The following is a 26,463-nucleotide window of genomic DNA, read 5'->3' on the forward strand; positions in this document are numbered from 1 at the left end:
CTGCTACAAAAATTATCGGAGTTTGAGTGATGGTAGTTTATGCTCCTTCACGAGATCAGTGAGGTATCGTAGTTCATTTTGGGGCAAGTACATTGTGTGTAATGAGTGCGAAAAACTAGGGGGCAGCAGCAGCAGAAAAGGAGCGACCCATTCACTAACAGCCGAGCAGGGTGTCTGGCAGAGAGCAGGGTGAGATACAGTGAGGGAAAAAAGCATTTCATCCCCTGCTGATTTGCCCACTGACAAAGAAATGATCAGTCTATGATTTTATTGGTAGGTTTATTTGAACAGTGAGAGACAGAATAACACCAAAAAAAATTCCAAAAAACGCATGTCAAAAATGTTATAAATTGATTTGCATTTTAATGAGGGAAATAAGTATTTGACCCCTCTGCAAAACATGACTTAGTACTTGGTGGCAAAACCCTTGTTGGCAATCACAGAGGTCAGACGTCTCTTGTAGTTGGCCACCAGGTTTGCACACATCTCAGGAGGGATTTTGTCCCACTCCTCTTTGCAGATCTTCTCCAAATCATTAAGGTTTCGAGGCTGACGTTTGGCAACTCGAACCTTCAGCTCCCTCCACACATTTTCTATGGGATTAAGGTCTGGAGACTGGCTAGGCCACTCCAGGACCTTAATGTGCTTCTTCTTGAGCCACTCCTTTGTTGCCTTGGCCATGTGTTTTGGGTCATTGTCATGTTGGAATACCCATCCACGACCCATTTTCAATGCCTTGGCTGAGGGAAGGTTCTCACCCAAAATTTGACGGTACATGGCCTCGTCCATCATCCCTCTGATGCGGTGAAGTTGTCCTGTCCCCTTAGTAGAAAAACACCCCCAAAGCATAATGTTTCCACCTCCATGTTTGACGGTGGGGATGGTGTTCTTGGGGTCATAGGCAGCATTCCCTCCTCCTCCAAACACGGCGAGTTGAGTTGATGCCAAAGAGCTCCATTTTGGTTTCATCTGACCACAACACTTTCACCCAGTTGTCCTCTGAATCATTCAGATGTTCATTGGCAAACTTCAGACGGGCATGTATATGTGCTTTCTTGAGCAGGGGGTGACTATGGTCCCAGCTGCCTTGAAATCATTGACAAGATCCTCCCGTGTAGTTCTGGGCTGATTCCTCACCATTCTCATGATCATTGCAACTCCACGAGGTGAGATCTTGCATGGAGCCACAGGCCGAGGGAGATTGACAGTTCTTTTGTCTTTCTTCCATTTGCGAATAATCGCACCAACTGTTGTTACCTTCTCACCAAGCTGCTTGGCAATGGTCTTGTAGCCCATTCCAGCCTTGTGTAGGTCTAAAATCTTGTCCCTGACATCCTTGGCGAGCTCTTTGGTCTTGGCCATGGTGGAGAGTTTGGAATCTGATTGATTGCTTCTGTGGACAGGTGTCTTTTATACAGGTAACAAGCTGAGATTAGGAGCACTCCCTTTAAGAGTGTGCTCCTAATCTCAGCTCGTTACCTGTATAAAAGACACCTGGGAGCCAGAAATTTCTGATTGAGGGGGTCAAATACTTATTTCCCTCATTAAAATGCAAATCAATTTATAACATTTTTGGCATGCGTTTTTCTGGATTTTCTTGTTGTTATTCTGTCTCCCACTGTTCAAATAAACCTACCAATAAAATCATAGACTGATCATTTCTTTGTCAGTGGGCAAACCTACAAAATCAGCAGGGGATCAAATACTTTTTTCCCTCACTGTAGTTGATTTTTAGTCACCATTCCATTTGACTTCTTGCAACCTGTGGAATATATCCTGCCGAAAGGCAGACTCCTGCTCAAATGTGCTGCCAGAGACAGCATCGCCCCAGGTAGACGAGGCAAAGTTCGCACCGACGTCCAGCCACCAAAACCAATTCCATTAGATGCCGGACGATCGCTCATGGTAGGGGCAGTCAAAAGAGCCGTGATCCGCGCAATGCTGCATTTGCAGAGGCCAAATTCACGCCGGCCATTGAAACTGAGTAGCGAGGGCCTAACAAAATGGGAGAGTGTAGCAAGGGCAGAATTTAATTAAAAGCGGCTGGTGTAGTTGTAGAAAGGTGACAGGAATTATCTGTGATGAGCGGACGTCGTGAGATTGAAAGGCAAGATCCATACAAGGGCAGTCAAGGAAGAGTGACGGGTCAAAATACCTGAAAGTGCGAAGAATGTCGGTCCTTAGGAAAAATAGACAAGACCCAAATAGAATTAGCAACGAGATGAGAAATTATGTAGGTAGCAGCAGTGATCACCGAGATGACGTGGTGGTGGGAGAATGCATCCTGAGGACAGGTCACAAGAGCAGTTTGTTTTAAATATTTTTGGGTTAGATCGCATAAACATAAATGTGTTAATATTCTTGGTTCTTTCGGTTAAGTCACGTTGAAGGGAAACAATAAAATAATAAATATATAAAACAATAAAATTCTCACGACGTTTCGGCCACAACACAAGTGGCCTTCTTCAGGTGAAAGGAACAGACCTGTCGGGACAACAGAGCTTGCAGCTTGAAGCTCTGTCGTCCCGACAGGTCTGTTCCTTTCACCTGAAGAAGGCCACTTGTGTTGTGGCCGAAACGTCGTGAGAATTTTATTGTTATTTTATTTGATTAATTTATTATTTTATTCTCATTCTACGTGACTTTACCGAAAGAACCAAAGAAGATGAGTCCATCTATGTTCGGAAAAGAGAAGGGGGGAGACGAAAAATTAATGTATGCTGTCTGAAAGCCACTGTAAGCGTGAACAATCAATTAAGACCCGAAATGGTTTATCAAATCCTTCCAATGATTGCTAAGCCAGAATCCATCTTCTCGGTTTAAATTATCTCTGTGTTTGTACATGTGGATAGCCTCATGAACGAATCTCTCATGGTAGCCCGATGGCTTGCAAAGAACCTCTGTCTTGGAGAAGTCAATGTCATGTGAGCCTACTGAATTATAACAGTGATCTGCCACGGCCGAGGTGTTAGTCCTACCGTGTTTAAGGTCTGCTTTGTGTTCTCGAATACGGTCCGAGACATGTCGTTTGGTTTCTCCAATGTCGTGAGAATTTTATTGTTTTATATATATTATTAATTTAAGAATATGAATCACTGCAGTCACGAAAGCTTTACATCAAAACATAAATGTGTTGTTAAACCCACCACGACCCGACACAGCACACCAGTGTGTTGGAGAGTAAACCTACAACAACATTTACAATTCGAGTACGAAGTTTCTAGTCATGAATTGGCATGTTTTGTTTACAATTCGAGTACGAAGTTTCTAGTCATGAATTGGCATGTTTTGTTTACGTGACAAACCTTACTAATTGGCTGTCGGGTGGTGGGGGGTTTAACGACACATTTATATCTACGCACTCGAACCCAAAAAACCTCTATTATGGAAAACTGTTTAGTTCCCAACTAATTTGCGAGTATTGCAATGACGTCCAAACAGTGCCAAGTATTTTTTTCCAGTTAACATGCAACCGCAGCATTAACCAGGGCCGGCCCCGCCATCTGGATGAGCACTGCAAAACCTTTCTTGTAACAAGCGGCGAGCACTCTGCCGCTGTGGGCCATGTCACCACCCCCATTGATCGACAATAATAAAATAATCACACGTCTCGACTTGTAACGCATCGCCATGCAATATCGCGCTCGCTGTCTCGTCGAGAGAAGAGGAAGCAGAGGGGAGTGAGGAGAAACCACAGATGGGTTGGAAGGCAGCCACGTGGTGAGCCGGCACCAACAAATGGACATATTGGTGGTACGCCGGTGCAGCGTAACACACCGCGGTGATCTCCTCAAAAAAACGTTCTAAAATCAAAACTTGAACTAACATTCGTCTTACGACCGCTTCGACATCACGAGAACTGATTTTGAAGCACCACCAACCCCCCAAGCTTTTCTGACCCAAGTTTGCAAATATCTTAAAAGTCAATAATTCATACATGCTTTTGTTTTTTACAACACGCACCACCGTTGTACCGCCAATACGTTCAATTGCTGAAGCTCCCTGCGGTCCCCGATATATTAAGGTGCGATGTGGAAATGCTCTATCCCGTACAGACGGGATAGGTAGGAGTCCACATTTTTTGCTGTACCACCGCTCCTCCACCTCGACGCCCACCGGGAAAGGTGTTTGATATCAGTGCAATGATCCACCGAACCTTGCTGCCTCCACAGTGCTGTATAAAAACAGGTCACGTGCGTAACCACCACCACCACCCGACTAAGCAGTTTACATTTCCTAAAATTAAACAATTTGTATTTTACCAGGTAAGAAGGCCTACTGAGCTATTTAGTTTTTTTTATTATAGTTCAAACAAGAGGCTTATCACGTGGAAATTTATGGCAGACAAACACTCGAAACTGTATGTTGTTGATTATAAATGAGGGAAAATCCGGAGGACCCGGAGAAAAATCCACACCACCATGTGGAGAGAGACAAGTAAACTCCAATTATACAGGTGTCAAGGTTGGGTCTTGCATTGAACCAACGGTGATAAAAAATATTTACCCCGAAAGCAAAATTGCAGGTGATGTAAAAAAGATACATTTTTTCTAAGGGAGGTTATTTTATTCAGTCTACTTTGATTCACTGTGCAAGGTACGTAATATACTCTACACAAATTGATTGTAAATCTGGTGGGAAAAACCGGAGGACCCGGCAGAAAATCCACGTGACCACGGGAAGAGAGACAAGCAAACTCCAAATATAGAGCAGACGTAAGGGTCGGGATCGAACCCACGACCTCTTGTATAGCAGTCGAGGTAGTTAACATCTCGCCACCGTGGCGCCATTTACACAATGGATAAGCACACCTAGTTTGCGCATTGCCACAAACACTACTTGGCCGATTCACGACTCTCTTGATACGAGTGCCCGAATCACGAGGAGAAAGGCAATGCTGAAGCACACACGCTGGCGGAAATCACCACCACAACACGGAACAATTTGACAAGGTCCACACTTTAATATCAAAATGTAAAGGCGACATTTATAAAAAATATCATTGTTAAACTCAAGTGATAACCGCCTCGGTGTTATGTAAAGAAATGATTTAACATCAATTTGGCTTCAACTATTGATCCTGCCATAAGACGCACATTCATTTACCCAACACTCTCCAACACGTGGCACGATGGTTCGAAAATCTGTCGAATGACGCCTTTCCACGCCCTGCAAAGAGATTCCACCCCACCGCGAAGTTTCTCGAACTGCATGCGCTGTCCGTGGTAGGGAGAGTGGAGCCTCCCACGTGAGTGGATCGGGAATCCATGGCTCAGGGCACAGGCAGCGAACCCTAGCCAACAATGGCACGTGCCAGGTTCTGCACGATCGCCATGCGGATGAGATCCTTCTTCTCCTCGTACTCCTCCTGCTCCTGCAGAACAAACCCAGTCCATTATTCCTCCCACCCACATCCTCCTCTCGTGCATTTGCACGGGGCCTGACGCATTGCATGAGGCCTGACGTGTTGCTCGAGGCCTGACGTGTTGCTCGAGGCCTGATGCGTTGCCAGAGGCCTGATGCGTTGCCAGAGGCCTAACGCATTGCACGAGGCCTGACGCATTGCACGAGGCCTGATGCGTTGCAAGAGGCCTGACGCAGTGAACGAGGCCTGACGCAGTGAACGAGGCCTGACGCATTGTACAAGGCCTGACGCGTTGCACGAGGCCTGACGCACTGCACGAGGCCTGACGCATTGCATGAAGCCTGACGCATTGCACGAGGTCTGACACATTGAACGAGGCCTGGCGCATTGCAAGAGGCCTGACGCATTGCATGAGGCCTGATGCATTGCATGAGGCTTGACGCACTGCACGAGGCCCAACGCATTGCAAAAGGCCCGACGCATTGCACGAGGCCTGACGCATTGCATGAGGCCTGACGCATTGCATGAGGCCTGACGCACTTAACGAGGTCCCATGCATTGCAAAAGGCCCCAAGCATTGCACGAGGCCTGACGCATTGCACGAGGCCTAACGCATTGCACGAGGGCTGACACATTGCACGAGGCCTCACGCATTGCACGAGGCCTGACACATTGCACGAGGCCTGACGCACTGCACGAGGGCTGACGCACTGCACGAGGCCTGACGCGTTGCAAGAGGCCTGACGCAGTGAAAGAGGCCTGACGCAGTGAACGAGGCCTGACGCATTGCACGAGGCCTCACGCATTGCACGAGGCCTCACGCATTGCACGAGGCCTCACGCATTGCACGAGGCTTGACGCATTGCATGAAGCCTGACGCATTTCACGAGGCCTGACGCATTTCACGAGGCCTGACGCATTGCACGAGGCCTAATGCATTGCACGAGGCCTGACGCATTGCACGAGGCCTAATGCATTGCACGAGGACTAACACATTGCATAAAGCTTGACACACTGCACGAGGCCTGATGCATTGCAAGAGCCTTGACGCATTGCAAGAGGCCAAATGCATTGCACGAGGCATGACGCCTTGCACACGCTTGATGCATTGCACGAGGCCTGATGCATTGCATTAGGTCTGATACATTGTACATGGCCTGATGAATTGCACAAGGTCTGACGCATTGCAAAAGATCCGATGGGTTGCATAATGCATCAGGTATGTACTCAAAGACCGATCAGCAACGGGTCATGGTGATATGCATCCATGTTAGACATGTACATGAGACGCACAGTGTCCTCACCTGATCTGTTCCTGCCCATTTTCCCACAGAGCTCCTCTCCACGGCCTCCTCCAAGCAGTCTAGCAGCTGTGAGCTCTGCTCAGCATCAAAAATCACCTGGCGAGAGTGGCGATGAGGTCAACAGACAGAGGAGGCCTCAGTATAGAAAGCGCTCGTGAAACCCAAGATCGTCCGCAATCAATCCCCCTGCACCAACCAAACAGCTGCCCGGAACCCAACGCATGTGTAGGGGTGCTATGGAGAATAAACACATGCCACGGGAAGGTGTGGTTCACCCACACCTTGGTGGCTACAACAACGTCCGCTAAGGCTCCAGTGGGTATAAAGTGCGGGGAGCCAGGGAGCTCGGGGCAGAGTGTGGGGCCCGAGGCTGAAGCAACCAGTGAAGAAAGAAGGCCAGCTAGGTGAGACCCTGGAACTCCTGTGACCGCTGCCCTTTTCAGGGACCGGCACAGCAAGCCAGTGGTGCGGCCCCAGAGCCCCAGAGTCAGAGTCCTTCTAAGGGCCGGTCTGGTCGGCGGGGTGCCGAGATCTGTGCCTAACCAGGGCCAGAACTGATAGCCTCCCTTAGAGCCCAACCAGGAGGAACTGGGAGCCTAGAGCTTAGGCTAGAGAGCCTGGGGTGTGTTCCTGAGTTATACGGGTGGAGGGGCCGCTACCCCTTCTAGTGTAACCCTTGTTAAGGTTTAAATAAACAGTGCTGCTTCTATTCTGCCGTCTCCGTGTCCTGGAACCCACTACACATGCAAACACGGCCACCATGATGACTTCCTTGCAAGACGAACGCCATTGTCATTGCGCTTTATCTAGTCTGTGGCTGCAGTAAGTATATTAATGTTTTTGTAGAGGACTATTGTGAGGAACCATGAGGGGGCCAACAGGAGGAGGTGCGAGCGGGCTGACAGCCATGGGTGACGTCATGTCACGGGTGCTGTAAGGGGGTAACTTCGGGAACAAAGGCGGGTCCGAGCTAGGGGGAGGAGTCGCCAAAGGGGTACTTGAGGGGGATCCCGTGACGAAGGTGGGGTCGTTGTGGGGAGCCAGGGCAAGGATCGGCTGCAAGAGGTCTCTCCCTCGTCGTCGCCGGACGGTGTTGGCTGAACCCCCGTCCCGGGCAGACGAATGGGAGAGCCAAGGGGATAGCCGAGAGTAGGGCTCCGAGTATTCAGTAAAGACCGGCTGACAGAGAGGGTTTCTCTCTCCTCGTCGCCAGGCGGTGTTGGATGAACCCCCTCTCCGGCCAGATGAGTGAGAGAGCCCCAAGGGATAGCCGATGGTCGGACAACAGTGTTCGGAGGTCTAGGGTAAGGACCAAAAATAGAGAGCACCTACCCCTGGTGTGAGCTTAAGTGTCAAATGTAATAGTGTTAATAAATGGCAACAACCCTCGTAGTAATTTCTGTCCCCCGTGTGGTCTTACTCACAACATTTTAATACTTGTATGTATGATGTTGAGTTTCTTTCGCTCCATACGTAGCCAACCGTGTTAATCGGAGGTGTGGGTGAATAACAACAAACTAAACGCAAAAAGCTGTTTCAAAGAAATTAATTTAAAATCGTGATTGAAAAATGCATAGCTCCAGTGGTTTCCTAATATCAGAAGGAAGAGCATTCCAGACAGCCACAGAAGCGCATCCGAAAGCCCATGATGTGGTGACTGTCTTTGTTTGACGGCTAGCCAAAAGCCGCTGCAAGGATTACTGGAGTTCGAGCGATGGTTAATGCTCCTTGACGAAATCACCAAGGTATTGTGGTATATTTATGGCAAGCACTTTGTGTCAAATGAGTGCGACCTTATGTATTCATTCAGCAACCAAAAGCAAATACAGTTTAGTGAGCACTGGATGGGCACGGTCGGATTATAGAGTACCCGCCACGACACGTGCAAAAGCACTTTGTACATGCTGCAGCTTGGTAATGTTTTTGGCAAACGTCCCACGGAGTAGTGAGTTGCAATAATCGAGCCTTGTTGACATTATGCTACACACCACCATGTTGGCTATGTCACAATTCAATAGTGGTCGAATATATTGTAGAGCCCTGAAATGAAAAATTGCAGGACCTGACCATATTTAGTTTGTAATGTTCATCACTAATATACAAGTTCAAAGGAAGCACACCAGTATTTAAAAATGCTCCAAATTATGAAATACAGCAGCAAACCAACCTCAAATTGAACTTCAAAAGAAGGAGTATAACCTGCTAGTGAATGCCAAAGTTTAAGCAAACCCCACTGTTAATGAAACACTTGAAAGAAAAACCAGTCCAGAATTTGCTTGTGTTGACCCAACACTTATGCAATTCCACATTCCCTGCAGGTCGTGCGGCTGAGGAGATGTGTAAAAACGTAATATTTACGTGGGGGGGACAGCGATGTGATAAAGGAGGTATAGTGGAGGGAGGGTGATGATGGGGAGGAGGGGAGATGAGGGAGGGGGAGGTGAGGTAGGTGGGGAGGTGGGTGGGTGGGGGAGGTGGAGGAGTTGGGGATGTGGCTGGATGTATGGGGGAGGAGCTGAAGGGGTGGGGGAAGTAGGGAGGTGGGGGAGGTGGGGAGATGGGGGAGCTGGGGGAGGCGGGGTGGTGGGGAAATGGAGGAGATGGGGAGGTAGGAGATGGGTGAGTGGATGGGGAAGGGTGGGGAGGTGGGGAAATAAGGTGGAGGAGGTGGGGTGCTGGGAGGAGGTCGGGGTGGTGGGGAAGATGGGGTGGGGGAGGGAGTGCTACCTGCTGGTGAGTGAGCAGGGGCACAGCGTCGCCCAGCAGTGTGAGCCAGAAGCCGGTGGGGGCCACTCGAGCGGTCATCAGCGTGAGCAGCAAGCGCGCAGCCTCAGGGAGCCTCCGGTCTCCATAGAGCCGGTGGAACTCACGGTACTTACCTGGGGAAACGTGCACCGGATTTATATTTGGTTGTCTTTGCTCTGATTTCTATTTGAAGGTATTGGCGGTACAACGGTGCACGGTATATAGTAAATAAATAATACATCTCAATAATTAATTACTTTCCTTGCGATTTGCAACCCCCTTCAGAAAATCTTGGTGGTGGTGCATCAAAATCTGTTCTCGTGATGTCGAAGCAGTCGGAAGACAAATGTTTAAATGGGCGGCTGAACATGAAGCTTCACAGTCTGTTGCCATAGAGCAGCACCCAGCCTTGATGATAATTGGCTGCTGTGTTCCAAAGGCAGATTTGACTCCTCATGCCCTAGACTTGGTCAGTGGTTCCTCGATTTAACAGACCGCCCGGTCATTTTTAACGAATAATCTATTTTTTACAATGTTAATTGTTTATCTGTAATTTGGGGCTCCCTTGTGACCGACTGGGCCTCGATGCGTTAAATAATGCTGGCACATACCCCCCCCAACCCATGTGCGCCCCTGAAGCCAGCCTTCACAGGTGCTCACTAACAGCACTTTCCCCAACCGTCTGTTAAAGGCCATATACGGTGGGGGATCTTTGTGTCTTCGGCTTGCGTGTCTGTGCACGTCGCTCACCCAGGAAGGTAAGACGGTCGCTCAGAAGTATAGAGGAACCCAGGCTGTCTATGAGCTCCAAGTCGCAGAAAGCTCCACGGGCGGCGTAACTGTCCAGGAACCTGCAGCGGCACCAATCGACGATCAACCAACAACGATCAACAAATAACGAGCAGACTGACGGTCTCCTTCTCGCACAAACGTCAAATACTCTGGGAAAAATAAGACGTGTTCAAAAACACAACCCATCGGCTGGCGAAGGCCTTCTGGGTGTGCATGATTTTTATAAATATATTATTACTTTTTATTTACATTTGTAAAAAATATGATTGTCTTTAATTATTTTTGACAAAAAATCCAGTTTCCATCGTTTTATTTTTGTTGTCCATGACTTTTATTATTATTTTATTAATTCTTATTTTATTATTTTATGGAGGCAATACGCAGGCCCGTTACATCACAGTGTTGCATGCGTGAACCGTCAACGAGAGCTTAAATCCGGTTATGGAAAGCAGCGGGGGGGTGAGGGGGGGTTAAGAAAGATGGGCAGCAGGCCTCTTGCCCCAAACAAGATGGTAAGGTCAGGGAGTGCATACATTTTCACAGCATTGATTCAGCACGAGCAAAACCCTGGACCAGTGTCGACATACAGCGTCTCATCAGCTAGCTCGAATCGACGCTGGTGAACTGAGGGAATGTGATACAGGGGCAGTTTGCTTGCACTGGAATGAATGCTGCTTGAAATAAAGCACTCCTAGAAGATGGTGAGATCCGTGCAATAATTAATTGTAACCTAGTATTTTATTATTGTAGCAGGTAAGGCCCCACTGAGCTATGTAGCTCTTTTTCAGAAGCGACCTATCACAAATTATAGCTCAAAAAAGTGGCTTATTGCATTGTTCTTGAAACTGAATGGTCCACACCAGAGACAGCTTTCTTTTGAGCCTATTCTCAAACGGTGTTAGACCAGAGGACGCCAAAAGGCGTAAAGCACAACGACAATGCACTATCAGAGTAATGAGAGCTCGGGGTGAGCATCTACATCATGGGACCTCCTTTGCCATATTTTGAAACTGGCAGAACAATGCATATATTATCAGAGTATGTTTTTGTGTGCATTCTGACCACAAGCATTGTGGTTAATGTAGACATGATTCCTTGTAAAAGGTTTCAGTTTGGTGTTTTAACATCTTAACACCTGTTTTGTTGCCAGAAAAAAGGGGAAAAAACTATTTTCATGAGAGAATGTAGTGGAGATTGGTGGAGTGCTGTGGAGTGTACCGGTCGGCCAGTGCCGTGGTGAGTGCGGGATCTTTCGCACGGAGGCTCCAGTTGAGTGCGAGTCCGAGTCTCCCCGAGCGCACTGCCCTCACCGCCATCTCCTTGCAGATCCCGCGAGCTGGGATACCAACAAAGACAAAAATCCCCCGAAAAGCCTTTCACTTAATGTTGGGGAAAGTGCTGTTAGCGAGTAGTAGCACATATGAAGGCCTGCCCCCCAGGACATACTCTTGCAAAAGGTGACAAACATTCTCTCATCAGAGCATGTTTGTTTGCATGTTTTGCAAAAAGTGTGTGTGGTTAATGCAGATTTGATGCCTTGCAACATGTATACATTTGGAGAGTGAGTTAGCGTGGAGGAGTGTGGGTTAACGACACATTTAAATATGTATACGATTTAACCGAAAAAACCCTCTGTTATCATGATTTGAAGCTTTCGTAACTGCAGGAATCCAAACTCTGGTTCTTTCAGTAAAGTCAAGTAGATAGAAAAAATAATAAAATAACACGACGTTTCGGTCGCAACACAAGCGTCTGTCATCAGGTGAGAAAGAATTATCTGCTGTTGTTAGACAAGACTCTCTTACAATCACATTTAGCATTAACAGACAAAATGTCCACATCTGATTGGGACCATGTAGAGAACATGACTGTTTCTTCAGCTGCTTCAATGTCAACCAAAAGCAGAGTTAACCTGATTGCCAAATTCAACCTCCTGTCAAAAAAGAAACTCAAACCACACTTGAAAAAGTTAGATGTTAACAAGATTGTTATCAATCACAGTAACAGCCCAATTTCTGACAGCCTAAAATCAGTACTAGCTAAGGAGTTGAATTTCGCAGTCACCCCCAAACACATCCTAGTGGATGAGCCAGGTCGACGTAGCCCTCAAAGGTCTGGGACACATTCCGGCAGACGTTGCAAGATCTGAAATCGCTGCTATCCTCAAGAATGCTAAGAAACCTATTAGCAGCATTAGCAAGTACGAGCATTTGGATATCGCTCAATTAAAAAAGAGAGATGATATTGTCATCCTCTCAGCCGAAAAGGGCAATGCCACTGTCATCATGGATAAAACCACATACAACAACAAAATTTAGGACCTTCTCAATGATGGCTGCTATACCAAAATTAATAGAGACCCTACCAATAGCCTGGCTACTAAAACTGACAAAATAATTTCTGATGTAGATTCGTTGGTAAGGCACTGCCTTACCAACACTTACTTCACCTGCAATGGTACTTTTTATAAACAGAATGAAGGTACCCCAATGGGCTCTCCCCTATCACCAGTGGTAGCGAATGTTTTCATGGAGAAATTTGAGACAGATGCCATTCAGACATCCACCCTACGTCCTTCCTTGTGGAAGAGATACGTAGATGACACGTTCGTCATCAGGCCACATGGCCTGCCGGCACTGTACCAATTTCTCAACCACATCAATTCCATACACCCATCTATCAAATTCACCATAAAAGTGGAACATGATAGCAAGCTACCATTCCAGGATATTTTGATCGAGAAGAGACCTGATGGCTCATTGGGACACTGTCTATAGGAAAGCCACCCACAAGGATTCCTATCTAAAGCCTGACTCTCACCACCATCCAGACCAGAAGAATTCCCTCATCAATACACTGCACCATAGGGCTCATTGCATCTCCGACCAGCACCACCTAGCCAGTGAGCTTGAGCACGTACGCCAGGCTCTCAGGAGGAATGGATATTCTGACCACACAATCCGCAAAGCTGCATCCCCAACCATGGGTAGAGAAGCATCTGAGGACCCAATCAACACCATCACCTTGCCATACATAGCAGGGGTCACCAAAAGGACTTCCAAAATCTTGAACAAACACAAGATCCAAATTCGGTTCAATACAGTACACAAAATCCGTGATTTGATCCCATCGGTGAAGGATGCGATTCCGGACATGCAATGTCCTGGTGTCTATTAGCTGAGTTGTGTTTGCGGCAGTAGTTACATTGGTGAAACGAAGCGACGTGTCTCAGACCAGGTTCGCGAACACAAAGCGGATTTGAAACACGGTGGCGGATCATTGTTTCAACACAATGGGCACACATCCAGATATACAAACACAGACCAAACTTTAATCGGGAAGATGGAATCAGATGGAGCAATCATTGGAAGGACGTGATAAACCACGTCAAGTTTTGACTACTGTGATTTTCACTCACCCACCTGTGCTGTTTTCGTCTACTAATTCAAGCTCATGGACATGCTAATTTCTCCAGCCCCCACCCGTCCCTGCAAGCCACAAACCCTCCCCCCTCTCCCCCTGAACTCCTGCAGCCACGACTCTACAAACCCCACCCCCCTTCCCCCCCCCCTCCCGTGCCTATATAAAGCCCCAACAGCAGATCAACCTCTATTATGTTTGAACATCTTAACACCTCCTGTTTTATTGCCAGAAAGGGTTAAACCTATTCTTATTATTTTTTAATAATTTTGGATACTGGCAAAAAAGGTCCCATGAGGGTTCGACATCCGGAATTTCACTTTGCGGATAACCTCTCAGGACCGGTTCCGTTCCGTATATATCCAGGGTTGCCTATGCAAGGGACGCAAAGAGGTGGACCAAATTCAGAAAATAAATAAATCAATACTCATCCGGGCCTGTTGGCTCGTGAGTTTAATTAAGCACGCTCGACTCTCATTGGTGAGGAGCTCTCACAGGGAGAAGAGCTGCTGGACGTAGGGTGCTCAATCTGACTGGAGGGTGGAGAACCATCTAAATCTGATTAGTCATCAGGGTTATTGGAAAGAGCCTTTTACGAGAAATAAAGGGGATCAGTGGAGAGTCGGGCAAAGTTCCATGTATGTTTGTATGTGTGTTGAACTTCTTTCGTACCATGCATAGCCAGTGATGCTAATAAATGTATGTTGAACTTCTTTCGCACCGTACGTAGCAAACCATGCTAATGTATGCATGTAGAACTTCTTTCGCAATGTATGTATCCAACCGTGCTAATGTATGTATGTAGAACTTCTTTCGCACCGTACATTGCCAACCGTGCTAATCGGGATTGTGAAGGTGAAGGACAATAAACTAAACACAACAACATTTCTAAAGAGATTCGTTTTCAAACTAGATTATTTAAAAGTGCACAGCTCTATTTGCTTCCTAATATTGGAAGGAAAAGCGTTCCAGAAAGGACCGAGGAGGAGATTGAAGGAGCCAATAGAAGGGGTTTGGAGCGGCGCCTCCAACGGAGTAATTCCCTGATGAGTGACAGATGTACTGTGCTGAAGATGGAACAAAGTCTAAATTCAAGACTTCCCTGGGCTGGAACTCCTTTACACCCTGCGTTAAACGAACTACATCCCTGCTTATTGAAGGGCCACTTGCTGTTTAAAGGCCCGTGGGCATCATGTGCTCAGGCAAATGCAGCGTAGAGAAGAACAAAAAACTGACCCTGCTCCTGCAAGTTCCTCTCCTGGCAGATCCTGAGCACCTTCTGAGCCTTGCGCTCGCTCTGCAGGGGCAGCCGCACGAGCCACAGCTTCATGACAGCGCGGCCCTCCTCACCGCACGCGTCCAGGTACACCGGCGCCAGGCTCCACAGGCTGCGGCACCGCACCAACGCAAACAGACCACCGCCATCACCACCGCCGCCGCCACCGCCATTGCCACCATCTCCGCCACCATCCCCGCAACCACCGCCACCATCACCGACATCACCACCACCGCCATCACCACCGCCATCACCACCACCACCATCACGGCCAGCGCCACAACCATCACTACCATGACCGCCATTACCACCACCATCATCACCACCACGGCCAGCGCCACCACCATCCCCACCATCACCACCATCACCACCGCCACCACCGCCACCACCGCCAACATCACCACCACCGCCACCACCATCAACGCCACCGTCACCACCGCCTTCACCACCGCCATCATCACCGCCGCCATCACCACCACCACAGGCACCACCATCACGGCCAGAACCGCCACCACCACCACAGTCATAAACAATAGACTTTTGGGCAACGAATGAAAAATAAGTAGAGGTTTTACCCTTTCTGGCAATAAAACAGGAGGTGTTAAGATTCTAGATTTGAAGCTTTCGTGACTGCAAGGATCCATACTCTTTGGTTCTATTCGGTAAAGACACGTAAAAGTATAAAACAACAAAAAAATATATTAAAAAAATTTCACGACGTTTCAGCCACAACACAAGTGGCCTTCATCAGGTGAAGGGACCAGACTGTCTCGAGGACAGCGCTGGAGTGAACACAGCCAAGCTCAGACTGCGACCTTTAAGCTTGTGTGAGAGGAATTAAGGTGCCTTGACAAAGGAATTAGCATAAAAATTAGCATTTAATTGGCGGACTTAGCATGATGAACGGTGTAGAGGGGGTGAACATGTGCAGACCGGCGAAGGGGGGAGGGGTAGTTTACATATTGATGGTGTGAAAAGGGAATTTAAGCAGCTGCAAAAGTTTGGGATACCACTACTTGAAAAAATATACTGTACCATTGAAAATTAGTTTAATGTTTGGTTCGATTTAGAACATCTTTCCAATGGTTGCTTAATTTGAAACCATCTTCTCGGTTGAAATTGTGTCTGTGTTTGTAAATCTGAATTGCCTCATGAACAAATCTCTGATAAAAACCCATGGGTTTGCAAAGAACCTTGATATCGGGAGAAAATTATATCGTGATCACCCACAGCGTTGTAACAGTGATCAGCTACGGCAGAAGAATTCGTGCTGCCGTGTTTCAAATCTGATTTGTGCTCGCGAATTCGGTCAGACATGTCATTTCGTCTCCCCGATATAGCAGTCACCACAGGTGCAGATCAATCTGTAAACTCCGGGGTACTGTAAGTCAGGAATGACATCCTTCACGGAAGGGATCAGGTCACGGATTTTGTGTACTGGAAGGAGCCATTCCAAGTAAAGTAAGTATTGTTGAGGCAGTGCCTAACCAGTGCAGGTGTATCGGGGTCTAGTCCATGTTGGACCATATTTCAATTATTTCAATGGTATCAGGTACTGGGACCTTGGTGAACAAAGAGACCACATCGAAGCTGACAAGGATATCGCCAGGGGACAGTACAACGTCTTTGACCATAGAGACCAATTGGGCTGCGTTAAGTACTGCTGAGGCGGTCTTGCCAGTGAAAGGCAGCAAGGTATCTGACAGAAATCGGGCTAGGGAAGTTGATCGTGGATACGATGGGTCGTAGTGGGGTGCCTTCTTTATGAATCTTGGGAAGACCATAGAATCTAGGGGGTCTTGCAGCAGAAGGTTTAAGGGAGGGACGTTTAGTTGGGTCGATTAGGGAGGTCGAACTTGTGATGATCTTGTTGGTTTTTATCGCTAGGCTATTAGTATGGTCATTTTTAATTTTTGAGTAACTTCCATCGTTGAGCAGATTCTGAATTTGTTGTTGTATGAATCTTTATCCATAATTACAGTAGCGTTGCCTTTATCGGCTGAGAGGATGACTATGTCATGTCTGTTGTTTTATAATTTTACGTGACTTTACCAAATAGAACCAAAGAGTAGGTGTTAAGATGTTCAAACACCAAATAGATACCTTTTACAAGGCATCAAGTCTGCATTAACCACACATACTTGTGCCAAAATATGCAAAGAAACATGCTATCTGTGTATGTATATATGTATGGGCAAAAATATCACATACATAGATACTTCAGACCATCTGTGAAAGCCAGCAGTGCCTTCCTTCGTGAAGATAGCCTGAGAATTAAGTGAATGTTCAATGTACTCAATAATTATGTAATTAAATGTAGTTGCACTTGTTATAGAGAAAACCCACCTGTGATGCGCCATGAGGTTCGTGGCGAATTCCAGGAGGAGGAACTCACGCAGACTGGTGCCCGACCTGCAACACAACCGCTAATTCACAATTACACATGACCAAAAACACACAGAGACACGGATCCCCTGTATAGCCTTAATAGACTGCTGGGGCAAGTGAAGTTGGCGAGCACCTATGAAGGCCAGCACGGCACACGAGGGGTAGGTAGCCAACACCAGGCCCGACCACCTTTGTCTCACCAGTGGCGATGTTTATGCACCTCACCAGGTACTCATTTGAGGCCGACTCAACCTAGGGGAGGAGGCCCAGGACTGGTTCTTGGCTGTGAGTGGGAATCAAACTCAGGTATCCAGGTTTGTAGCGCAGCGCGCTAACCATTGTACGACCAAGCACACGCTCACACACACTCGTGTAGTGACTGTGCTTTTCACTGTATGGTGCCGGGGCTTGCGAAACCACGGCCGGGTTACGGGATGTAGTACCAGCCCTAGCAGGGCTTGGGTGAGCGCTGGTTAGCGCGGAGGCACCACGAGCAGTGTGCGGTGCCGGCTCCCGGTGAGGGAGCGTCAGCCAGTCAGGGTGACTCTGGGGCATGATACGCTGGATGACCTGCTGTCACGTTACCAGACAATATTGGATGGGGCCACCGGTGGACAGGGGCAGTGGGGCGGTCACGTGGTCCAAAGGAGCTCTCAGGAACTTTCGAGAAGGAGCTCGAGAGACCTGGAAGGTGGGCGGGGCGAAGGGTGGAGCCAGCCCCAGCCCAGGGGCATATAACGAGGGCCCTGTGAGGAGCTCGAGGTTCTTCGTGTGCTGGTGTTACGAAGATCCACGTCGGGGAGAAGAAGCCTCTAGCCATGCGGTCCGGGACCCCGTTTGTGTTCCGGACTGGGATAGCGAACCGTGTCTAGTTCTGCCGTAGCGTGGTTAGATGTGCATTCGAGACCCGAGTGTAGATCGTGTTGCGTTGCGTGTTAATGTGTAATAAATAGTGTTGCTCCCAAGGTACCATCTGCGATTTAGTTGGACTCGCTACACTTGTACACGACGGCACTGATGTAGATACTTATATACAACTGCCACCTTGCACCACCAAGAGGCAGCAACATCACCACAGCTCTTGTATGTATGTTGAACTTCTTTCACACCGTACATAGCCGACCTGACTAATCAAAGTCAACATTTAATTGGAGTGTTCAAGGCTAGGAGCATTTTAAAGTTGTCATGTTAAGTATTGAAGGTTCTTGCAGGCAGGTCATGGGACAGACCCAAGTGTTATGGGAGAGGCCGATTTTGACACGACTGGTACCAATTTTTAGGGAGTCCACTCAGCTCGACATCCTCCCATACCTCATCAGTCCATCTCTTCTCAAGCATGTGTTGTGCCCGTTTAGACCCCTCTATCCAGTCAAACAGAAGCTACTTGGGAATGCGGTGGCTGAACATGCGGGCTACATTTCCCAGCCAACGCACCTTGCCTGTCGGAGGAGATCATTGACAGGACCGTGTACAGATTATTTTAAGAATCTGCGAGCGCCTCACATAATGTTATCTGGTTAAACCCAGGCTAGATCGTGGACAGACCAGCCTGAATGTTTCAAGCTTGTGCAGTTATTCCTACAAAGGGCTCCATGTTTCGCAAGAATGTAGAAGAGGGGGCATATAAATGTGGTCGAGAAGGCTCAGTGTTTCATACGGACCGAAAGGAGCAGGTAGCACCCACACAGTATTATGCAACTGATTCAAAATAACGCTGATTCAGATTAGTAACGGTTGTCACGTAAACAAAACATGCCAATTCATTACCAATCAGTTACTGAACGAGTAACTATTTACTCTGTTTTTTTTCGGTAAAGTCACTTAGGTAAAAAAATCAATAAAATAAATGAAAACAACTAAATTAAATCACGACGTTTCGGGCGCAACACAAGCGTCCGTCATCAGGTGGGGACAAACACAGCGAAGACAGTTGCTGAGATATGTCAAAGAGATCGCTCTAACACGGGTTTATATAGCTGTGGAGGGTGGGGGGGGGAAACGAGGGCAGGGTGGGTATGGGGGCGGGGCGTGGGCTGGGGGAGTAAATACCAAAGATGTGGATACAGCTCAAGTCCCACAGGTGGGGGGAGCAGTGGAAGAGAGTGGAATCGGACAAAAGTACGACACGATTGGAAAGCTGCATCTCAAATTTCCAAGTGATGTGCAAGGCTGGGAGTAAAAGACTGGTGATGTGGATATGAATATAAACTGTTAATGCAGCTAGGGTTTAATTTGGTTAATAACATCTTTCCAATGATTGCTCAATTTGAATCCATCTTCTCGGTTGAAGTTATGTCTATGTTTGTATATCTGGATGGCCTCATGGACAAACCTTTGGTGGTATCCAGACGGCTTGCAGAGCACCTTGGTCTTGGAAAAGATATCATGATAACCTGCTGTGTTGAAACAATGATCAGCCACGGCCGAAGAATTCGTTCTGCCGTGTTTCAAATCTGATTTGTGTTCGCGAATTCGGTCAGAAATATGTCGTTTCGTCTCCCCGATATAGCAGTCACCACAGGTACAACTCAATTTGTAAACACCGGGGTACTGTAAGTCAGGAATGACATCCTTTACGGATGGGATCAGATCACGGATTTTGTGTATTGTATTGTACCGGACCTGGGTCTTGTGTTTGTTTAGAATTTTGGAGATCTTTTTAGTAACGCCTGCTATATATGGTAGTGTGATGGTTTTGACCGGAGTATCAAATGGTTGTTTCTGTATGGCGGGAGAAACAGCTTGGCGGATAGTACGGTCAGAGTATCCGTTCATCTTGAGGGCCAGATGTACATGTTTAAATTCACTGGCCAGGTGGTGTTGGTCAGAGATGCAATGAGCCCTATGGTATAGTGTTTTAATGAGGGAATTATTTTGAGCTGGGTGGTGGTGGAAATCAGGCTTCAAGTAGGAATCTGTGTGGGTGGCCTTCCTGTAAACAGAATGTCCCAAATATCCATCAGGCCTCCTCTCAAACAGAACATCCAAGAATGGCAGCTTGCCATCTTTCTCCACTTCCATGATGAATTTGATGGATGGGAGTCTGGAATTTATGTGGTCTAGGAAATAGTTCAATGCTGAGAGGCCATGTGGCCAAATTACGAAAGTGTCATCCACATATCTCTTCCACAGGGAAGGAGTAACTAATTGGCATGCTTTGTTTACATGACAAACCATACTAATTGGCTGTGTCGGGTGGTGGTGGGTTTGTTGACACTATATTTACGTGATCTAACCCAAAAAACCTTTATTATGGATAATATTGGTTGAGGAAGCCTACGACTACTACGTGTTAAACTGATCCAGATTGAGACCTCTGGAGCTGGTCTTAAGCACACTGCTCATGTATGGGAACACCTCCTCTCTCTCCACAACTGCTCCAGTTAATCAAACAGGAGGAGTTGAGGTGGCGGAGGAATTGATGGGATAAAATACCCAGGTAGGCGCTCTGTTTTGGTGGCTGATAAGGCCCCACCTCTTAGTGGCATACTCCAGGTCCAGCAGTAGATTTCTCCAACTAATTATCAGAGTGAACAGCAATTCCCACGCAACTATATTAGAAATAAACAAGTTAATAATCATTACTACATTAACATTAGCTGACCCACCCATCTCTAAACCTTATAAACAGCCTGCCTCAGCAGCTTTCCCCCTCTTTTTTCACCTGATGACGATTGCTTGTGTTGCGATTGAAACGTCGTGATATTGTTATTATGGCATTACCGAAAGACCCAAAGAATATGAATTCCCACACCATTAGCATACACAACAAAGTTGACCAATTAGGAGCCATCCCTTGACCCCACACATACACGTATACAAAATACAAAGATCCCCCACATAGCATTTAACAGGCTGTTGGAGCAAGTGCTCTTAGTGAGTAGTTGAAAAGCTACATAGCGGATCTTTGTCTTTTCTATGCGTAGCACGAGGCGCTGGCTCTTACTGGAGTTGCTGACAGTGATGCAGCAGGTCACTGAGATGCGCCACGAACCACCAGTTGTTAAGCGCCAAGCTGCAGAGAGATAATAAGAACATTTGGGTCAGTTGGCAAATCCACAAAGGCCACAACACTGAACGTGTCCCACACCAAGCACCCCCCCCCCCTTTCAGTCTCAAAATGCAAAAACCACTGTCAGCACCACGGAGAGCACAAGTGACAATATGCACAACACACGCCTCCTTCCCATCTCAAAACACATGCGTATTCTGTAACTTGTATTTATATAATGACGCAAATTATTATTAACCTGTTTTTTTCCAATATAGTTGCGTCGAATAGAACAGGTTGCCTGCGAGTGCATTCCCTGTCAGTGAGTTCCCTGTGAGTGAGAGAGTTCCATGTAAGTGAGTTCCCTGTGAGTGAGTGAGTTGCCTGTGAGTGAGTTCCCTGCGAGTGAGTTCCCTGTCAGTGAGTGAATTCCTTGTGAGTGAGTGAATTCCCTGTGAGTGAGATCCCGGTGAGAACGTGAGTTCCCGCTGAATGAACGAGTTGCCTGAGTTCCCTGTGAGTAAATTAATTTCATGTGAATGAGTTCCCTGTGAGTGAGTTCCCTATGAGTTCCATGCGAGTGAGTGAGTTAGTTCCCTGTGAGTGAGTGAGTTCCCTGTGAGTAACTTGCCTGTGAGCGAGTAAGTTGCCTCTGAGTGAGTTAGTTCCCTGTGAGTGAGTTTCTTGTGAGTGAGTTCCCTGTCAGTGAGTGAGTTCCCTGTGAGTGAGTTCCCTGTGAGTGAGTTCTCTCTGAGTGAGTTCCGAGTGAGTGAGTGAGTTCCCTGTCAGTGAGTGAGTTCTTGTCAGTGAGTGAGTTCACTGCAAATGAGTGCATTCCTTGAAAGGTGAGTGTGTGAGTGAGAATAAGGCCCCTCGCCTGCAGTCCTTGAGCAGCTGGTGTAGGTTCATGTCGAACACGACCTGCAGGAGCTGGTCGAGCGGGGAGGAGGCCGCGTCGTTCCCATACACACAGCAGGCCGCCTGCGCCAGGCCGCACCATCAAAACCCTCATCTCCCGGTTCCTGCCCTCCATTCCTTTTACAGCCAGAATTGTGGAGATAATCCTCCTCTATGGACACTTTTCGATTGACTAAATCGGATTCTCCCCGTTAACGAAATTTCACTACGCCACAAATGGTGAGATCATCAAACAAGAGGCCACTCGGGAGGGCTGCGTCATCTATCCGTGACAGCATCACTGTGTCCCTATCCAGTGCAGCAGTAATGCCTCCACATTGCCTCGCCAGTCATTCCAACATGCAGGAGATCTTTTGGTGAGTGCCCTAAAATGTTAGTTATTTCTGTTATATTAAATTAATTAGTTTCCCCAATGTAACTGCTGCTGCAGATACAGCTTAGTTTGTCGACGCCGGGATATTACATGTCAGGAATCTTGTCCTTCACAGATGGTATCAGATCACGAATTTTTTGTACTTTGTTAAATCGGACCTGGATCTTGTGTTTGTTCACGATTTTGGAAATCTTTTTGGTTGGGGAAACTAAGCGACATGTCTTGGACCGTGTTCGTGAACATAAGGCAGATTTGAAACACGGTAGGACCAATACTTCTGCCGTGGCTAATCATTATTTAATGCAGCTGGCTCACACGAAATTGATTTCTCTAAGACGATGGTACTTTGCAGGCCAACTGGCTATCAACAAAGATTCGTTCATGAAGCCATTCATATATACAGACACAGACACAATTTCAACCAAGAGGAATGTTATAGACTCAGTCTTGTTGGGTCTTTCATTGACATGCTAATTTCTCTACTCCAGCAGCTGCTCCAGCAGACCACCTCTCTCTCTGCCCCCCCCCTCTCTATATAAGGCCTCAAAACAGAGGCATTGGGTCTCTGTGTGTCTCTGTGTTGTCTCTCTCTGCTTGTGTGTCTGTCTGTCTCCATGTTTGTGTTTTGTCTCTCTCTCAAATTTAGTTCTACCTGATGATGGTTGCTTTTGTTATAATCGAAACGCCGTATACTATTATTTAATTAATTTTCTTTCTCCGTGACTTTACCGAAATAACCAAAGAATATGAATTCCTGCAGTCACGAAAGTTAAGTCAAAATGTATTTATGTTCTTTATTATAATTTTTGTATTGTGAGAAGTGATATAAGTGTACATTCTTAGGTAGCAGAGTTGGAATGAATGCGCGAAACACATACCTGCTTTTTTGTATTAAATTAATCGGAAAAGCTGTTATGACTTAAGAATTTTCATGTAACTGTGTGTATTTTTGAAGAACACACCCCTTTCATAAATCAAAGGAAACCTGTATTAGTAATGTAACAAAACCTCCCTCAATTTCACACAGGATTCGCTAGTTATTCCAAACTTGCTATGCGCTAATCACATCTGCAACTCTGCGCGACTACTGCATCGAGAGAGAAAGAGAGATAAAGTAATGAGATAAAGTTTTAAGAGATAAAGCGATGAGAGATAAAATGAGGAGATAGAGAGAGATAACTTCTCAAAGCTTTATAAGCATCTGCAGACGTCGCGCATACGCCAATATCACTATCCATGAAATTTAATCTTCACGAGCATCTCCGGAACGTACCCCCTCACGAATAATGAGGGAATACCCAGCTACGTAGCAAAGATCGCCTCGGACTGTGAACAATTGGCAGGACTCCCTCCAAAACAGAGTCATCACTCAGGGAGGCTCTCCTGGTGAAAAACCAAGGGCAATAACAGTCATATAATCATCATTGTCGTGAAATCATCTGAGTTGGACCGCCATTGGGCGAAAGGCTCGGAGCGCTGCGTGGGATGGTCAGTGTGTGTGTGCGCACTTGTGTGTAAATAATAAACTATACTATACACTGCACTACAATACACACTACATCTATAATGCACACTACAATATACACACTCACTTTTGCCTTAAATCTGTGTGTATATCTCAGATTGTGTCTCTATGTCTGTGTGTTTACGTCTATGTGTGTATCTTTATGTGTCTGTGACTTTGTGCATCTCTGTATGTCTTCATATCTGTGTCTATGTGTGTGTCTGTATTTGCGAGGGGTACTGTAGCGGTTAATGTGCTGTGCTACGAGCCCGGTGACCTGAGTTAAATTCCCACTCACGGCCACCGGTGATAAGCGATTATATAAACCGGTCCTGGGCCTCCCCTAGTGTGTAGTAAACATTGCCACTGGGGAGAGAAAAGCGGCCAGGCTTGGTGCTGACCACCCACCCCCTCGTGTGCCAGTGCCGGCCTTCATAGGTGCTGCTACCCGCTAACAGCAATTGGCCCCTACAGTCTGTTAAGGCTACACGGGGGATCTTTGTCTTTGTAGGATGAGCGGAGGTGCTGCAGCAAGCGCACCTGTACGTAGTGCTGCAGCTCGGAGGGCTTGGCCGTGGGGTGGCTGTAGAGCAGGCGAGCCACCATGTAGCCGTACCACCGCATGAGGCCCCTGCTCTCCATCAGCGCCTCCTCCTCCCCGGCCAGGATCTGCACAACCGCACGAGGGAATCGTTCCAACGGTACCTCGTCAGGCAACAGCCAGAACTGTGGATAAATCCTCCTGTTTCGGTCTTAAATAGAGGGGGATAAATGTGATGTCATCACACTTGTGACTCAATTTCTCCATTGTAATTTATATGAATACATTGAGCCCCCAACTCTGGTCTTCACACCTAATTGGCCAAAACCGGAGGAGGATTTCTTCAAAATTCTGGCTGTCGCCTGATGCTGGTTGTTATAATTATCGGTGATACGTCACGGTATTTGAATTGTAAATGTGGGTTGACTCTCTAACATACAGGTTAGTGCTGTACTAGTAACTAATTCGCATTAACTGTTTACATGGCAAACCTTACTTATTGGCTGTGTTGGGTGGTGGAGGTTTTAGCGACACATTTATATTTCAGTGATCTAACCCAGAGAAAAACTCTATTATGGATAATGTTGGTAACGAAAGCCTCCAACTACTATGTGTAAAATTGAGGGGACGTCACTATCAGTTGAAGTCATCAGTTAAACATCATCAACAAAATCTTCTATCACTTGTAAGTTGCATGGTCACTCGCTACTAAGTTGCGTTTGTGTGCTGAGCGTGCTTGCTCTTGTGTGGAGGAGGGACTACTTTGAGCGGCGCATAGGTACAATACTGCATTATTTGTTGTTGTCATTCGCCCATATTACCGCACGTATACAGCGAAGGAAAAAAGTATTTGATCCCCTGCTGATTTTGTACGTTTGCCCACTGACAAAGAAATGATCAGTCTATAATTTTAATGGTAGGTTTATTTGAACAGTGAGAGACAGAATAACAACAACAAAATACAGAAAAACGCATGTCAAAAATGTTATAAATTGATTTACATTTTAATGAGGGAAATAAGTATTTGACCCCCTCTCAATCAGAAAGATTTATGGCTCCCAGGTGTCTTTTATACAGGTAACGAGCTGAGATTAGGAGCACACTCTTAAAGGGAGTGCTCCTAATCTCAGCTTGTTACCTGTATAAAAGACACCTGTCCACAGAAGCAATCAATCAATCATATTCCAAACTCTCCACCATGGCCAAGACCAAAGAGCTCTCCAAGGATGTCAGGGACAAGATTGTAGACCTACACAAGGCTGGAATGGGCGACAAGACCATTGCCAAGCAGCTTGGTGAGAAGGTGACAAAAGTTGGTGCGATTATTCGCAAATGGAAGAAACACAAAAGAACTGTCAATCTACCTCGGCCTGGGGCTCCATGCAAGATCTCACCTCGTGGAGTTGCAATGATCATGAGAACGGTGAGGAATCAGCCCAGACCTACACGGGAGGATCTTGTCAATGATCTCAAGGCAGCTGGGACCATAGTCACCAAGAAAACAATTGGTAACACACTACGCCGTGAAGAACTGAAATCCTGCAGCGCCCGCAAGGTCCCTCTGCTCAAGAAAGCACATATACATGCCCGTCTGAAGTTTGCCAATGAACATCTAAATGATTCAGAGGACAACTGGGTGAAAGTGTTGTGGTCAGATGAGACCAAAATGGAGCTCTTTGGCATCAACTCAACTCGCCGTGTTTGGAGGAGGAGGAATACTGCCTATGACCCCAAGAACACCATCCCCACCGTCAAACATGGAGGTGGAAACATTATGCTTTGGGGGTGTTTTTCTGCTAAGGGGACAGGACAACTTCACCGCATCAAAGGGACGATGGACGGGGCC

The 26,463-nt window shown here is 46.9% G+C and overlaps 1 protein-coding gene across 2 annotated transcripts in view; it reads right to left on the minus strand.

The window, feature by feature from the left end:
- Window positions 1-4,943: 4,943 nt before the first annotated feature.
- NUP85 (nucleoporin 85) overlaps window positions 4,944-26,463 on the minus strand; it is a 50,315-nt gene continuing 28,795 nt past the window's right edge. Inside the window, exons 11-20 of one of the 2 annotated variants that reach the window (XM_032976177.2) lie at window positions 24,617-24,745; window positions 22,159-22,262; window positions 21,237-21,305; window positions 17,249-17,314; window positions 14,863-15,014; window positions 11,425-11,542; window positions 10,165-10,265; window positions 9,397-9,548; window positions 6,670-6,765; window positions 4,944-5,368 (exon numbers count right to left, since the gene is read on the minus strand). In XM_032976177.2, coding sequence (XP_032832068.2) covers window positions 5,294-5,368; window positions 6,670-6,765; window positions 9,397-9,548; window positions 10,165-10,265; window positions 11,425-11,542; window positions 14,863-15,014; window positions 17,249-17,314; window positions 21,237-21,305; window positions 22,159-22,262; window positions 24,617-24,745 — 1,062 coding nt within the window. In that variant the 3' untranslated portion in view covers window positions 4,944-5,293. Of the gene's footprint in view, window positions 5,375-6,669; window positions 6,766-9,396; window positions 9,549-10,164; window positions 10,266-11,424; window positions 11,543-14,862; window positions 15,015-17,248; window positions 17,315-21,236; window positions 21,306-22,158; window positions 22,263-24,616; window positions 24,746-26,463 lie in introns of both variants that reach the window. The other variant, XM_032976176.2, reaches the window with a different exon arrangement.

This window comes from Petromyzon marinus, chromosome 58 (genome assembly GCF_048934315.1).
Source record: "Petromyzon marinus isolate PM22_M1 ecotype Great Lakes invasive population chromosome 58, UKy_Petmar_22M1.pri1.0, whole genome shotgun sequence".
In the NCBI taxonomy this organism is placed as follows: Eukaryota; Metazoa; Chordata; class Hyperoartia; order Petromyzontiformes; family Petromyzontidae; genus Petromyzon; species Petromyzon marinus.